The sequence below is a fragment of the Kryptolebias marmoratus genome, linkage group LG5 (assembly GCF_001649575.2).
Source record: "Kryptolebias marmoratus isolate JLee-2015 linkage group LG5, ASM164957v2, whole genome shotgun sequence".
Lineage (NCBI taxonomy): Eukaryota > Metazoa > Chordata > Actinopteri > Cyprinodontiformes > Rivulidae > Kryptolebias > Kryptolebias marmoratus.
The window spans coordinates 16,534,196-16,549,008 of NC_051434.1; the positions used below are offsets into that span (position 1 = coordinate 16,534,196).

At 47.2% G+C, this 14,813-nt stretch overlaps 1 protein-coding gene across 3 annotated transcripts in view; it reads left to right on the forward strand.

Moving 5' to 3' along the window:
- Nucleotides 1-3,638: 3,638 nt before the first annotated feature.
- The window catches only part of LOC108238761 (trafficking kinesin-binding protein 1), a 17,079-nt gene continuing 5,904 nt past the window's right edge, over nt 3,639-14,813 (forward strand). For 2 of the 3 annotated variants that reach the window (XM_025006948.2, XM_025006947.2), the window contains exons 1-13: nt 3,639-3,807; nt 4,702-4,896; nt 8,061-8,137; nt 9,843-9,959; nt 10,038-10,138; nt 10,942-11,047; nt 11,124-11,202; nt 12,433-12,563; nt 12,667-12,741; nt 12,822-12,959; nt 13,049-13,125; nt 14,126-14,371; nt 14,448-14,716. In XM_025006948.2, coding sequence (XP_024862716.1) covers nt 8,087-8,137; nt 9,843-9,959; nt 10,038-10,138; nt 10,942-11,047; nt 11,124-11,202; nt 12,433-12,563; nt 12,667-12,741; nt 12,822-12,959; nt 13,049-13,125; nt 14,126-14,371; nt 14,448-14,716 — 1,390 coding nt within the window. In that variant the 5' untranslated portion in view covers nt 3,639-3,807; nt 4,702-4,896; nt 8,061-8,086. Of the gene's footprint in view, nt 3,808-4,701; nt 4,897-6,244; nt 6,600-8,060; nt 8,138-9,842; nt 9,960-10,037; nt 10,139-10,941; nt 11,048-11,123; nt 11,203-12,432; nt 12,564-12,666; nt 12,742-12,821; nt 12,960-13,048; nt 13,126-14,125; nt 14,372-14,447; nt 14,717-14,813 lie in introns of those variants that run through there. The other variant, XM_017421056.3, reaches the window with a different exon arrangement.

Genomic DNA, 14,813 nt, shown 5'->3' on the forward strand with positions numbered 1-14,813 from the left:
GGGCTGCGCCGAACCACACTGACGAAAACAGTGAGGTCCATTATTTACAGCTCATCTGTAAAACGCGGCTCTGCTGCCCTCTGCTGTGTGAGCTCCAGGATAGTCAGCATCTGCGCTGAAGTATCGGGATACTAGAAGTCTGCCTTCTGTCCTGATTTAACAGATAACAGAGCACTTTGCTCTCAGGCTGCAGGTTTACTTGTGGTTCCTAGAGGTTCTAAAAGTAGAATAGGAGGCAGAGCTTTCAGTTCTCAGGCTCCTCTCTGGTGAAACCAACTTCCAGTTTGGCTGACACCCTGTCTACTTTAAAGACTAAACTTAAGACTTTCTTTCTGATAGGGCTGGTTTGGGTTTCCTGAGCTCTCCTTTAGTTCTGCTGCTGTAGGCTCAGACTGCTGAGGACAGACTGTCCACATGTCCTCACTCTGCTGCTGTCTTTATACTCTCTGCTGTAATTATTTCTATCACGAATGTGTTTTTCTTTGTTTTTCTTTCTATAGAAACTCCACCTGGACCTGTCCTTCTGTGTTTGTCTGCGTCTCCTTCCTGTCCTCTCTAACCCCAGCCGGTCGAAGCAGACGGCCGCTCGTCCTGAGCTTGGTTCTGGTTCTGGTTCTGCTGGAGGTTTCTTCCTGTTAAAAGCCAGTTTTTTTTCTTTCCACTGTCACCAATGTGCTGCTCAGGATGTGAGGCTGAGACAAAGTGAAGATTCAACACAACCTGCTGACTTCCTTAGATAGAAAACTTTTATTAATTGGCTTTTATAATGTCTGTGAATGTTTCTGTACAAAGACCTGAGAGGACTTCTGTTGTGACTTGGTGCTGTATAAATAAACTTCTTCTTAATGGTATAGTTCTAAGAGTGACAATGCTGCATGCAGAAGTTATTCTGATATGTCAAGATATCATCCATCCATTTTCTTTACACGAGTCATGTTGTGCAGGGTCACAGTGCTGGGGCCTCATGTACAAAGGGCCACATTAGGTGGCATCCGCATGTTTCTACAGGTTTTGCTCCTTTGGCGACAGTTGGAGGGCATGCTGGGAAAGTTCATGATGTGAAAACTGTGATTGGACACACCTGGGTGGTGTTTTACAGAGCAGCATGTCCTGCTTTGCGTTTTTTTTAAATTCATTTTTTTATGTCATACTATCAGATATATACAGAACTGGGTTTTCTGCTTTACCAGTTTTCTGTAATGCTGGTGTCTTAAAAACCTCAAGTGCCCTGGGTAACAAAAAAAACATGGCTCCAAAAACCAGCTAACAGATAGATAGATAGATAGATAGATAGATAGATAGATAGATAGATAGATAGATAGATAGATAGATAGATAGATAGATAGATAGATAGATAGATAGATAGATAGATAGATAGATAGATAGATAGATAGATAGATAGATAGATAGATAGATAGATAGATAGATAGATAATTATTTATTTATCATTCCGTGACAATATATATGACCCATTTAGCTCAGCCCCTTCCTGTTCGGGGTTCCTGTGACGTCTCTGAACGGGCTGGGTCCTGATGTGGGTGTCATGGTGGAAGTAATGAGATAAACAGCCTCATATTACCCGGGAGACAGATGAAAATAAAAGCCGCACTTTAAAATAGAAGCCCAACGATGAAGAAGCTTCACAATAAAATAATCTAAACATTTAAAGCCAAGAGTGGTGAAATACTGAGGTGTTTTTTAATGGTTACATGTTATAATGTGTAACTAAAGATCTGAGTACAAATCCACACGTCTGTGCCTCTTTCTCGGCCGTTTCTATTTTATTATTATTATTATTATTTTTGTGCATTAAGCTATTATTGTGAAGGACGACCCCGGAAGTCCGATTTGTTCTGCCTCCGTGCGGCTTGACGCTCCGACTCTGACGGGAGAGGCTTCCTGTGGGTGAGGAGAGACAGAGGTGGAGGGGTGATGGATGAAGGGACGGAGGGGCGGACCGGGTCAGGAGAGAGAACAGAGGGTGTGAGGTGTCCTTGATCATCCGCGGACAGACAGACAGACAGACAGACAGACAGACAGGCGGACAGACAGGCGGAGCTCGGCCCGGCCTGCCGCAGAGGACTTCAACCGCCTCCACCTGCTCGTCCGCGGACTGTTACCGTCCAGCATCCGGCCGTCTTCAGGCAGCACCTCTGTGAGGGTGAGTACAGCTCTCCTGCCATCGCTGGCATTTTAATGGCGACCATAAGGTCAGCTGATCACACACAGGGCGACAAATCATGACAACGAGAACCGTGACGTGACCTGCTGATGGAGGTGAAAGCCACGCCCCTCGGACGGCATTTAAACGACGTTGTTTATTTTGCCACATGGCACGCATTAATGAACCCTGACCTATTTACTGCAGGCAGCCACAACACCAGGACGACCACCTATTGCACGAAGACTTCATTAGTGTGTCTGTTAGCAAAATATCTCAGGATCCAATGGACGGATTTTAACGAAACCCGTAGAAAGATATCATCACGTGTTCATCTACAACTGATTTCATTTTGGAGTCAGCCTGATTCAAGATGGTCGCCACAGCTGACCGGCATTAGACAACACATAAATTGCTGTAACTCGGGCAGTTCTGCAGATATTGAGCTGAAACTTGGTGTGGTAGTAGCAGAGGGTCATCCCCATCATGTACTCTGAGTGCTAAGAGCTAGCCTGAGATCTTTGTTTAAAATCTTGCCAGTAACTGCTGCAGTCAACTCTATTCGTCTGTTAGCAAAATATGTCAAGAGCTACTGGGAGGATTTTAATGAGACCTTCAGAAAGTAATCACTGGGTGTACATCTACGACTGATAAACGTTCAGAACCAAACCCATTCAAGATGGCCGCCGCGGCCAGCTGAACTTGCAAAACACTAAAATGGCTGTAAGTTGGTCAGTTTTACAGATGTTGCGCTCAGATTTGGGGTGGTAGTAGCTGAGAGTCCTTCACAACACATACTCTGAGTGTGACACCTCGTAATGTTTCCTGAGAACGTTTTCAAGGTTTGACCTTTTGAACTCCATCGTTTCTCATCAAAAGTTCTTGATTTAAAAGGCTGGCGTGTAAGGTGGTGGGGGATATGTGTGTCAAGGAGTGCTAGGCCTTTAATTCTATCTTTTATTCATCCAGGTAAATGTCTCATCTTGATTAAAAATAGCCTCTACGAAAGAGACCCACAAATACATCTGTAGACGGATAGCATCTGCTCTCCAAGCTGCTGTGCTCGCTGTCGGATTCTTAACCTGCTGCGCGTCTGCAGCCGGGACTGCAAGGTCACCGCGGCGTGTGGCTGTGCGAGGCCCTCTCAGATTACTGCGGGACCAGGAGGGGGACCGGTGCGGTGAACGCCCGCCCTTGTAGTTTGTAAAATTGCCTCCGGTGTGGCTCGCTGCGCTCCCGAGGCCCCCGGCCGGCCTCCGCTGTCGACAGCTGAAAAGTGGAGTGAGCAGGAAGGGGATTTCTGCAGCGTGCAGCACTCTGCACCACTTCAGCTTAAACACTCCGACTGTAGGGAAAGAAGGAGACGTTATTGATCGCTGCTTTCCGCTCCTCTGTCCTCAGGAGTCCTCCTGCTGAAACCCGCCGGAGCCCCGGCTCCCGCGGCCCCATGGCCTCTGCCGCTCTCCGCCAGTGAGCCAAGCTGGCCTCCGCAGCCTCGCCGCCGCCCCCGGCCCCCGACCCGGATCCGGACCCCGAGCCCAGTCGGCGCCTCAGCCAAGAAGAGCAGTATGTGAGCGAGGGCGAGCGCGGCCGGCTCGACGCGCCCCCAGCGGCCCCTCACTGCAGGGACGCCGAGACCATCACAGGTAGGGAGCGGGTGGGAACGAGCCTCCAGAAGGCTCCAAAATGTTTCTTATATTCAGCTCCATCCATCTCCCCTTTAACTCTGACCAGTCTCCCAGCCCCTGCTGGTGAAAACACTTCCCCGCAGCATGATGCTGCCACCACTGTGCTTCACTGTGGGGCGCACGATGAAGGTTTTTCGACACGATGTTGTTCTCGATGGCCAAAAAGTTCAGATTTACTCTCATCTGACCACAGCAGCTTCTCCAGCCCCGAATTTTGACAAACTCCAAATGGTCTCGTTTATTTTGTTCTCGTGCTCAGAGGTGCTGCTGACGCTGATTCTAGGGCCGATCTGAACGGCTGAATACAAACTGAGATCGTTTCACTCTTTGCTCAGCCACAGGTGGGCATCACTGAACCCATTATGTGGCTCCTCAAGGTAACGGCTTGGGCCTTCAATACAGACTCACATAATTAAATAGAAAATTCTTTTAAATCCCATTTTGTAAGACAACAAAGTAGAAAGAGTACCAGTGCTGTACAAGCTGCAGGCCACACAGTTCCTTCAAGTTAAACTTTGATTTAATAAACATAATAAACTGGAGATTGATGGTGACAGCCACTGCTTCAGCTATTTTATAATAAACTGCAGCACAGAAACAATTAAACTAAAGTACCTAATTAAAGGATTTTTGTACAGTTTGTTTATTTTTAGTTAATTAATGTAATTTAATTAATTTACCTGTGTCTCCGCTTCCCCGTTAACAAACGAATGACACGCTGATTATTTACCTGTGGTTTGTTTATGTGATTATTGGATCCCTGACAGCCAAAGGTGCTTCAGAGATCCAAACTAAAAGTAACGATAAGTGGTTTTGCTTCAACTGAGCCTCTGTTCTCCCTGTGCCGGTCAGATGTCTGCAACAGCACCGACCTGCCAGAGTTCGAGATCATCAGTCTCCTGGAGGAGCAGCTGCCGGTGTACCGCCTGCGGGCCGACACCGTCTACGGCTACGACAACGATGACTGGCTCCACACCCCTCTGGTGGCGGCGGACGCCAGGCTCGACCTGACTGCGGAGCAGATCGAGGAGACGCTCAAGTACTTCCGTAAGTCGGGCCGGTGCGCGGCCGATGATCTGTCCCGTGTGCGTTTGCGTTCAAATGTAAAGCTCGTCGTAGATCGAAAGGCGTGTCTAGTTTATTTTCCCAAAGTAAATCATTGTCTGCGATGCGCGTTTCCTGTTTTGATCTGACAGACTGTAGCGAGCGCCTTCCACCAGGTGGCGCTCTGTATCCTCGCTCAGTGCTGAAGCAGTTTCATACTTCGCTGTCCCTGCGTTATCATCCTGTCCATGTGACTTTGGAGAGGTCTGATTGGTTCAGGAACACAGGTCCAGAGAATGGTATCTAGTCTGTGTTTATAGAGCACCTTTCTAGCCAATCAGAGCTTCACAACACAATCTGTGCCCTCATATACCCATAATACACGCTAATCTGAGTTTAATCAGTGCTTTAAAACTCCATTCGTGCACCAATGGGGCACACATCCTTTCTTAAGGACACTACGACTTGGGTCTGCTGCCAGGAATCGAACCTCCAACTCCCTCGTTTGAGGGAGCTTCAGTCGAATCAAGACTGGGCGGTGTACTTTTATTCTTCCTTTTCTGAAAAGACTCCACCTGTTCGGCGAGTTTGTTCCTCCGGGACGTCCGGAGACGGTTTTGCGTTGCTGTTGCCTTCGCGGGCGCCACGTGCACACGTCTTTTCTCAGGATCCGGGGTCTTTAAAACGAGACGTTCACGAGAAGAACGTTTATTTTAAATTAGGGTTCGAACCTCTCAGGAATGCAGCGACGAGCTCGTAGGGATTTCCGCTGCAGGGTCCCGTCTTTTTTTTTTGTTTGTTTGTTTAATGTTCAGTTTCTCTCAGCAGAGTCTCTGTCAGACGATATTAAAGGTTGAGAACAATGATCTTTCTTGTTAAACAACTCTTAAACTACTGAATTATTGTCCGAGTGCTTAAACACTCTGACCGGGGAACAACCTTTGTGACTCTGGACAGTTTAAATGAGCGAATCCTCAACTGATTCTGAATTATTACCAAAGGTGAACCGCGACGATGTTTTTTGCCCATGTGTGTGTGTTTTTTTATAGTGTGAGCAAAACATCTCATGAACCACTGGAAGGGTTTTTTAAGAAAGCTCTGTGCATAATGCCGTTTCACAAGGTTTCACCTAAAAAGTAGAGCTCCATCCGTCTCCCAGTTCAGACATGAAAGGTGGCGGGCAACATGCATTCTTTCAACGTGAGCTGGAAACTTTTAACAGTTATCTGTGATTATTTGTCCAATTCGAGGCACTGATTTGTATTTCAGCAACACAATCAGGATTAGAGAGAGAGCTTCTGAACACGTGGTGGAGTTTAATTTGTTTTGTTTGTTTTAACGCGCGTTACCATGGTAACAGCTGCTGACACCGAGCAGAGGAGCTTGTACCTTTTGCCTCGGCTAAGACTAGCTCAGGCGGACATCTCTGTCTCCCAGGAGACGACAGGGTGTCCAATAGCTCTTCATCTCAGTGGTCTGGTCGTTGAGCGTTTTTAACCCACACACACACACACACACACTCTCAGAGGCGTGTGTCCCTGTGGGCGGAGGGTGATTGGGTCGATGAGAGAGAGGGCAGGTGGTCAGTGTTTGGACCTCACTGATCAGGAAGCGGATGGGGGACGTGGACAGCAGGAGCAGGACGGGGGACCGAGAACAGGGCGAAGGGGAACCGAAGGACTGGTTCTGTAAGGAAGGCAAGAAAGGTAAAATGTTTCATAAATTTTCATATAACTGCAGGCTCCGCTTCAGAGTTTGTAAAGTGACACAAGTCGTCTCCATAACAAAACGTCTATTGGAAGCAGCTTTTGTAGGTTTTCCTTGAAAGGTGACGGCGGGCGATAATGTTTTTTTTCCTGTGTTTGTGTGGGCATCTTTGTGTGTCTGTCTGTTAGCAAAATATCCTGTGAACCACTCGATGGATTTCAACGAAGCTCGCGGAAACTAATCTTCGGACGAACGTCTACAACCGATCGACTTTTGGCGTCAACTCGATTCAAAACGGCCGCCACAGCCAACTGACCTTAAAAAGCATAGAAATGGCTCTAACTCCATCAGTTTTACAGACATGAACCTAAAATGTGGTGTGGTAGTAGCTGAGAGTGGTCTCCAGTACACATTCTGAGCGCTGAAAGATTGCACGAAATCTTAGTTTAAAATTTTGCCATTAACTACGTGGAGTCAAACCTGTCTGTTAGCAAAATATCTCATGATCCACAGGATGGATTTTAGTGAAACTTTTAGAAAATAATCTTTGGATGTTCATCTACATATATTGGGCTAAAATTTGGTGTGGTAGTAGCTGAGACTAATTCAGACATGTACTCCAAGTGCTACTCATTGAGAAAGATCTTTGCTATAAACGTTGACACTACCTGTTTGAGTCATCCCTTTTTGTCTGTTAGCAAAATATCTCATGATCCACTGGATGGATTTTAATTAAACATGTTAGAAAATAATCACTGGATGTTCATCTACAACTGATCAACTTTTGGAGTCAGTCCATTTCAAGATGGCTGCCACAGCTAATCAACATTTGACAGCACATAAATAGATATAACTCAGTCAGTTTTACAGATATCAAGCTAAGATTTGGTGTGGTAGTAGCTGAGAGTCATTCACAACACATACTCTGAGGGTGACACTGCATTGTATGAGGTTGTGCACATTGCACATCTTTTTAAAAATAATAATTTTAAGTTCGCTCTTTTATGTCTCATCCACCTTGATTGAAACTCAAGTTCCACGGGTCATTGTTGCGCCATAAACAGAGTCAAAGTTTTACCATTTTTATCCGTCTTTATTTAAATAAAAAAGCCCCTTTAATGTGCTTTAGTCTCATATTTTTGTGCTGGCTGTGAATCCCATCAGTACCGCAGAGGCTTGCTGTAAGTCAACCGATAACTCTGCACAGGGTGTTATTGATGACAGCGCCGACGTCAATGGGATGCGTTTCCCCGAGGCGACATGGAAAACCTCCCCCTCCCCGTCAGACCCCCCCGCTCTTTTACATGTGGAGGTGTGACATCGTACGCACGGCCCTCTGCCGAGCTGCGTGTGTGTTACATAAACAGGCCGCCCGCGCGCCAAGGATCACGTATCGCGGCTCAAAGTGACCAGAGGGGACGTCGCTGAGGTCTGCCCCACTCTGTTTTGTGTCTCCACAGTGCTGTGCGCGGACAGAGTGGGTCAAATGACGAAGACCTACAATGACATCGACGCCGTCACGCGCTTGTTGGAGGAGGTGAGACGGCCTGTTGTTTGTCTCGGGGTGGTCCGAAGCTGCTTCAGGGGGAAGTGGATTTTAAATCCAATCAAACTAGAGGAAAGTAAATTCAATATTATAGAGCAGGGTTGGGCAGTCCTGGTCCTCGAACGCCTCTATCCTGCATGTTTTACTTGTTTCTCTGCTCCAACACACCTGATTCAGTGGTTAAATCACCTCTTCATGTTCTGCAGAAGCCTGTTAATCACCCATTGATTCAGATCAGGTGTGTAGGATGGTGACCCTCGAGGACCAGGATTGCCCACCCCTGTTTTAGAACCAAGTCACAACAGAAGAGCACCGTATAGAAACATTCACAGACATTATAAAAGCCAATTAGTAAAAGTTTTCTATCTAAGGAAGTCAGCAGGTTGTGTTGAATCTTCACTTCGTCTCAGTCTCCCATCCTGAGCAGCAGGTTGGCTGGCAAAGACCGCCTTTTAACAGGAAGAAACTTCCAGCAGAACCAGAACCTGAACCAAGCTCAGGACAAGTGGCCGTCTGCTTCGACCGGCTGGGGTTAGAGAGGACAGGAAGGAGACGCAGACAGACACAGAGGGACAGGTCCAGGTGGAGTTTCTATAGGAAGAAAAACACGTTAATGATAGAAAAATTACAGCAGAGAGATTAAAGACAGCAGCAGATTGAGGATATGTGGACAGTCTGTCCTCCAGCTGTCTGAGCCTACAGCAGCAGAACTAAAGGAGAGCTCAGGAAACCCAAACCAGCCCTAACTATAGGATTGATCAGAAAGAAAGTCTTCTAGTCTTAAAAGTAGACAAATGTTAGTCGGAATGATTGAAAACAATATGAAGCGGAGACCCAAGGAGCAGAGGGACGGTCATGAAAAATGAGGATGGAAAAAGCACAAGGAGACGTAAAAGGACAAAAAGGACACAGGGAGACGGGAAGGACAAAAAAAGAAAATAGGAGTAAGGAGACATAAAAAGACAAAAAAGGAAACATATTTAGGTAAAATATCTCATGACCTACTGGCAAAAAGGAGACAAAAAAGACATAAGGAGACAAAAGGAAGCAGAAAAAATGGACAAATGGGAGCTTTAAAAGACAGGAAAGACACAAAAGGACAAAATAGAGATGTAAAACAACTAAAAGGACACATAAAAGACAAAAAGCATGCAGAAGAAAACAAAAAGACAAAAAGGATGCATAAAAAGAGAAAATGCTTTAGACCAAAACTAGGGGTAAGGAGACATTAAAAGACTAAAGGATGCATATGTTAGCAAAATATCTCATAAGCTACTGGCAAAATGGAGACAAATGGAGACAAAAAAGACACACAAGGAGACAAAAAGGATGCATAGGGAAACAGAAAAAGGATGAAAGGGCAAAAAAGGTCACACAAGGAGACAGAAAGGGAGCTTAAAAATACAGGAAGGACACAAAAGGACATAAAGGATACTTCAGGAGACATAAAAAGACTGAGAGGACACATAAACAACAAAAAGCATAGATAGGGAAACTACAGAGACATAAAAGAAGGATGCATAAAAAGACAAAGAGGACACAAGGAGACACAAGTAGAGCAAATGTGTTGAAGCAGAATTGAAGGAGCAGGTTTGGGTTCCTGAACTAGTGGACTAGTTAAAGTAGTTAAAGTGGTTAACGTGGTTAACGTCTGCCCGGTTAGCCGGTCTGACGTTCTGTTTGCCTCCTGGAACAGAAAGAGAGAGACCTGGAACTGGCTGCCAAGATCGGCCAGTCGCTGCTGAAGAAGAACCGAACTCTGACGGAGCAGAACGACTACCTGGAGGAACAAGTGGGACAGGTCACGGAGGAGGTGCGCCCTGATCCGTGTTCGACGCCCCGTGTTTGGTCTGCCGACGTTTAAACTCTGTGTGTGTGTGTTCTCCGGCAGGTGGCCCAGCTGCACCATGAGCTGAACCTGAAGGATGAGCTGCTGCAGTTTTACACCAACGCAGCCGAGGAGAGTGACGACGAGTCGGCCGGCTCCCCGACGTTAGCGCCATGTCTTTTTGTTTTCTCCTCCAACACGCCATTGTCTGCGCATGTGTGTTCATGTTCTGTTAGCCAAATATCTCATGAACCACTGGGCGGATTTTAATGAAACTCTGAGAAAGTAACCGTTGCTTGTACATCTACAGCTCATTAAATTTTGGAGTGACCCCAATTCAAAATGGCCGCTACAGCCAACTGTCATTAGGAAACTCAGATATGGCTCTAACTCAGCCAGTTTTACAGACATTGAGCTAAAATCTGGCGTGGTCGTAGCTGAGTGTCATTCACAAAACATACTCTGAACACCACACACTGAGCAACATCTTTGCTTAAAACGTTGCCATTAACTGTGTATGGTCAGCGCTGTTTGTCTGTTAGCAAAATATCTCACACACCAATGGATGGATTGTGGTGAAATTCTCAGAAAATAATAATTTGATATTCATCTAGAACTGATTAACTTTTGGAGTCAATCCAATTTAAGATGGCTGCCACAGCTAACCGACTTTAGCAAACACATACATGGCTTTAAATCTGTAGCCTTTACTGATATTGAGCTAAAATTTGGTGTGGTAGTAGCTGAGAGTCATCCTGAACACATACTCTGAGTGCTAACAAATCTCATGTGAGATAACGACTTTAACCCAACCACTTCTCATCATGAGCTGATCTCAGTTTAAACTCTGACATGAAAGGCGGCGGGCGATACGCATTTCCTCCTAGACATCTGGCGTATAAAACGCAGGCAGGGACGCCGAACGCTAAAAAGAGAGAGCTGACCTGTGCGTTGGTCTTCCTGTCAGGGGGAAGAAGAGCAAAGCAGAGGCGGGTTCAGGAGGCTTCATGAGCGGAACGCTTCAGAGGAAACTCAAGGAGCTGGAGGAAGAGAACCTGTCGCTCCGCTCCGAGGTACGACGCAGAATGTGCACGCAATCAAAAAAAAAACAAAAAACATCTAATAATCTAATCCCGGCTGTTTGTTCAGGCTCACCATCTGAAGACCGAGACGGAAACGTATGAAGAGAAGGAGCAGCAGCTGGTCAGCGACTGCGTGAAGGAACTCAGTGAGTTCTTCTCATCTTCTTTGTTTTCTTGGGGGGTTTTTTGTCTTAAAATGCTCCTGTTTTTGGCCCCCGGCGCTTCCAATTTTAACGAGCAAATCTGCCTCTTTTTTTTTCCCGACTGAGCATCACGACCGAAAACATTCAAAGAAGCAAAACTGGGGCGATCTGGGTCTGATCTCAGATCTCTGGCTGCCTGTTTTTTTCCAACCTTTTCGTCTTTGGCAGGAGCTACGCCGTAGAGCACAGATGAAACTGCAGGGAAAATTCCCATGTAACGGGATTTAGGTGAAGCGAGCGTCAGAAGCCGGGCCTCTTAGGAGCGCTGTCGAAATGTCACTGAAAGTTCAATCTGTATTTTGATATTTTTAATGGCTGGGATTTCAGATCTTTTGAAATTTTCCCACAGAATGTTCAACTTAGAGTGACACACTAAAATGTCTGGAAGTTTAGCGATCAAAATTCCTTTTGCTTCCACAATTTTTACACTTCTAACACTATTTGAGTCAAGTCAAATTTATATATGTAGCACTTACGATACGATACGAAGTGCTTTACAACATGTGGACACAAAAATACAGAGTCAAAACACACACAACAATGTCTAAGACACTAAATAAGACACTTATGAGCTAAAATCTAAACTAAACTAAGAGTACCGAAGGCTAGCTAAGAGTTAAAATACACTTTAATAAAAGACCAACTAAAAGTGTCAGTGTAAAGATCAGACATGATATAAACAGAACTAAATTAAAGGTACCGGAAGGCTAACTAAGAGTACCGAAACAGAGTGATTTTTGTCTCCTGTCACCCAGTGTGTCCCTCGCTGCTGTAGGACTTACGTTTTTTGTCTCAAAGCGCAGAGTTCGAACTCCCAAACTCCCGTTAACTCCCACTGTGATCAAAGCTCAGACTTCCCCCATCGAAACAGGAAGTGATGGGTCTTCTCAGCTTGTCATATCTTTCACATCAAAACTTATAGGTTTTGCACAGTGAATTTGAGGCTTATTTTCTAGTGCGTTTCCTACTTCTTAACCGGCTCATGCGTCAAAACGTCGCCATCTTGTCAGCTGAGACCGTTCCTGTTGGGTTGGCGTACATGTTGGAGCTTCAGGCAGCAGCTGCCTTCAGGATAGCCCCCCCCCCCTTCCCGGAAATCTTCTGCTCTGCACCTCCTCTCCTCCTAAACGTGACCCTCTCTGCACCTCCTTCTCCCTCCCCCCCTCCTCCCAGGGCTGTCCGGTCTGCAGATCTCGGCCATAGCGGAGGAGCTGGCTCGCAAGACCGAGGACGCCTCCCGGCAGCAGGAGGAGGTCACCCGCCTCCTCTCCCAGATCGTCGACCTGCAGAAGAAGGCCAAATCGGTGAGTAGGCGTGGGCGGGAGGCGAGCGCCTCTGACGCGCCACCGATGCCCTCTCTCTGTAACGTTCTGGTCCTGACCAGCCGGGGGCTGTGGATGTGTGCAGCTGGCCGTCGAAAACGAGGAGCTCTCCCAACACCTGGTGGCAGCCAAGGACGCCCAGAGGCAGCTGACAGCGGAGGTAACCGCGTCTTCGCTGTAAGCTGATAAAAAAATTTAAAAAAAAAAGCAAAATCAAATAACTTGACTGCGACCCGACAGCTGCAGGAGCTGGGGGAGAAATACTCTGAGTGCATCGAGATGCTGCACGAAGCTCAGGAGGAGCTGAAGAACCTGCGGAACAGGAACTACACGGCAGGAACCCCGCGGCGTTACCACCCGCTGGGACTGTACCCCATGGTGAGGGCCCGTGTGTGTGTGTGTGTGTGTGTGTGTGTGTGTGTGTGAGCGCGTCATTGTGCCGCGTTGTAAATGTCTCGCCGTTTCAGGACTCTCTGGCAGCTGAGATCGAGGGAACGATGAGGAAGGAGTTGAGCCTGGACGATCCCGAGGGGGAAGAGCAGAAGTACGTGTGCGTCCCGAGGGGGGGAGGCGTTATCGCCCGTGTCCGCGTGTCTGTTATCAAAATATTTCCTGAGCCAGTGAACGAATTGTAGTGAAGCTTGCAGGAAGTAATCACCATCTACAGCTGATTGACATTTGGAGTCAACCCGATTCAAGATGGCCACCATAGCCAACTGATCTTAAAAACACAGATATGTCTCTAACTCTGTCAAACGGACAGATATTGAGCTAAGATTTAGCGTGGTAGTAGGTGAGACTGATGGCTAACACATACTCTGATTGCCAACAGATAGTGAAAGATCTTTGATTAAATTTTGCCATAAACTATTTGGAGTCAACTCCGTCTGTTAGCAAAATATCTCATAAACTGCTGGGCAGATTTTAATGAAACTCTCAGGAAATAGTCATTGAATGTACATCTGTAGCTGACTAACTTTTCAAGCCAACCCAATTTAAGATGGCTGCCACAGCCAACTGAATTAAAAAAATTCAAAAATGTCTATAATTCATTCAGTTTGACAGATATTGTGCTAAAAGTTGGTGTCGTTTTAGCTGAGAGTCATTCACAACACATACTCCAAGTACTACTCACTGTACAAGATATTTGCTTAAAACTGTAGCATTAACTGTGGAGTCAACCCTGTTTGTCTGTTAGCAAAATATCTTATGAACCACTGGAGGGATTGTTAAGGAAATCTTCAGGAAATAATCAGTGGATGTACATCTACAACTGATTGCCTTTTGGAGTCAATATAATTCAAGATGGCTACCACAGCTAATCAACATTATCCATCACAATAATTGCTGTATCTCTGTCAGTTTTACTCATATTGAGCTAAAATGTGATGTGGTCGTAGCTGAGCACCGTCCCCAACACATACTTTCATATCGCAGGAGATCGTTTGGTCAAACCTCCTTTTTTAAGGTTCCTTCCTGAAGTGCAAGGCTTTTATTTGTGCGTGTTATTTTAAATGCACAGTACAGGTCTCTGGTGTTTGCAGGATCCACCGTAAGCGCGTGTTTGAGACGGTGAAGAGCGTTAACCAGACGGTCCGCCAGCGCTCGCTCACCCCGACCAGCTCCAACATCCCCGGGTCCAACCAGTCGCTGTCGGCCCGCACCTCGCCTCAGTCCAGCGGCCTGTCCACGCCCCACTCCGCCGTGTACAGAGACATCAGCGGAGACGGCGGCCCCTTCGACAACCGGACGCAGAGCATCCTGATGGAGACGGCGTCCAATCAGGACAGGTGAGGAGGAGCAGCCGACGTGTTCGAGCTGAGCGCGAGGCCACGGAGTTCACGTTCGGTGTCGTTTCTCCAACAGCGGCATCGACTGCAGAGAGAAGAAGTCGAGCGGGGCCGAGGACCTGCGGCTGGCCCTGCGCCGCCTGTCCCTGCGGCGGCAGAACAACCTGAGCGAGAGGCGCTTCTTCGAGGAGGAGCGAGAGCGGCGGCGGGGAGGACAGGCCGCCCTCGGGCAGGAGAGCTTGTTGACCCCGTCCGACAGCATCATGTCCCTGGGAAACCTGCACCTGTGGGCGTCGCGGGGGCCCTACCTCCCCGACAAACTCCAGATCGTCAAGCCGCTTGAAGGTGAGGGGGAGAGGGAGCGCGCCCGCGGCTGCAAGGAGGGGAGGAGCCGGGAGGGGGAGCGGCACCGGGGGGGCGGCCCAACGAAAGGGGCCAAGCG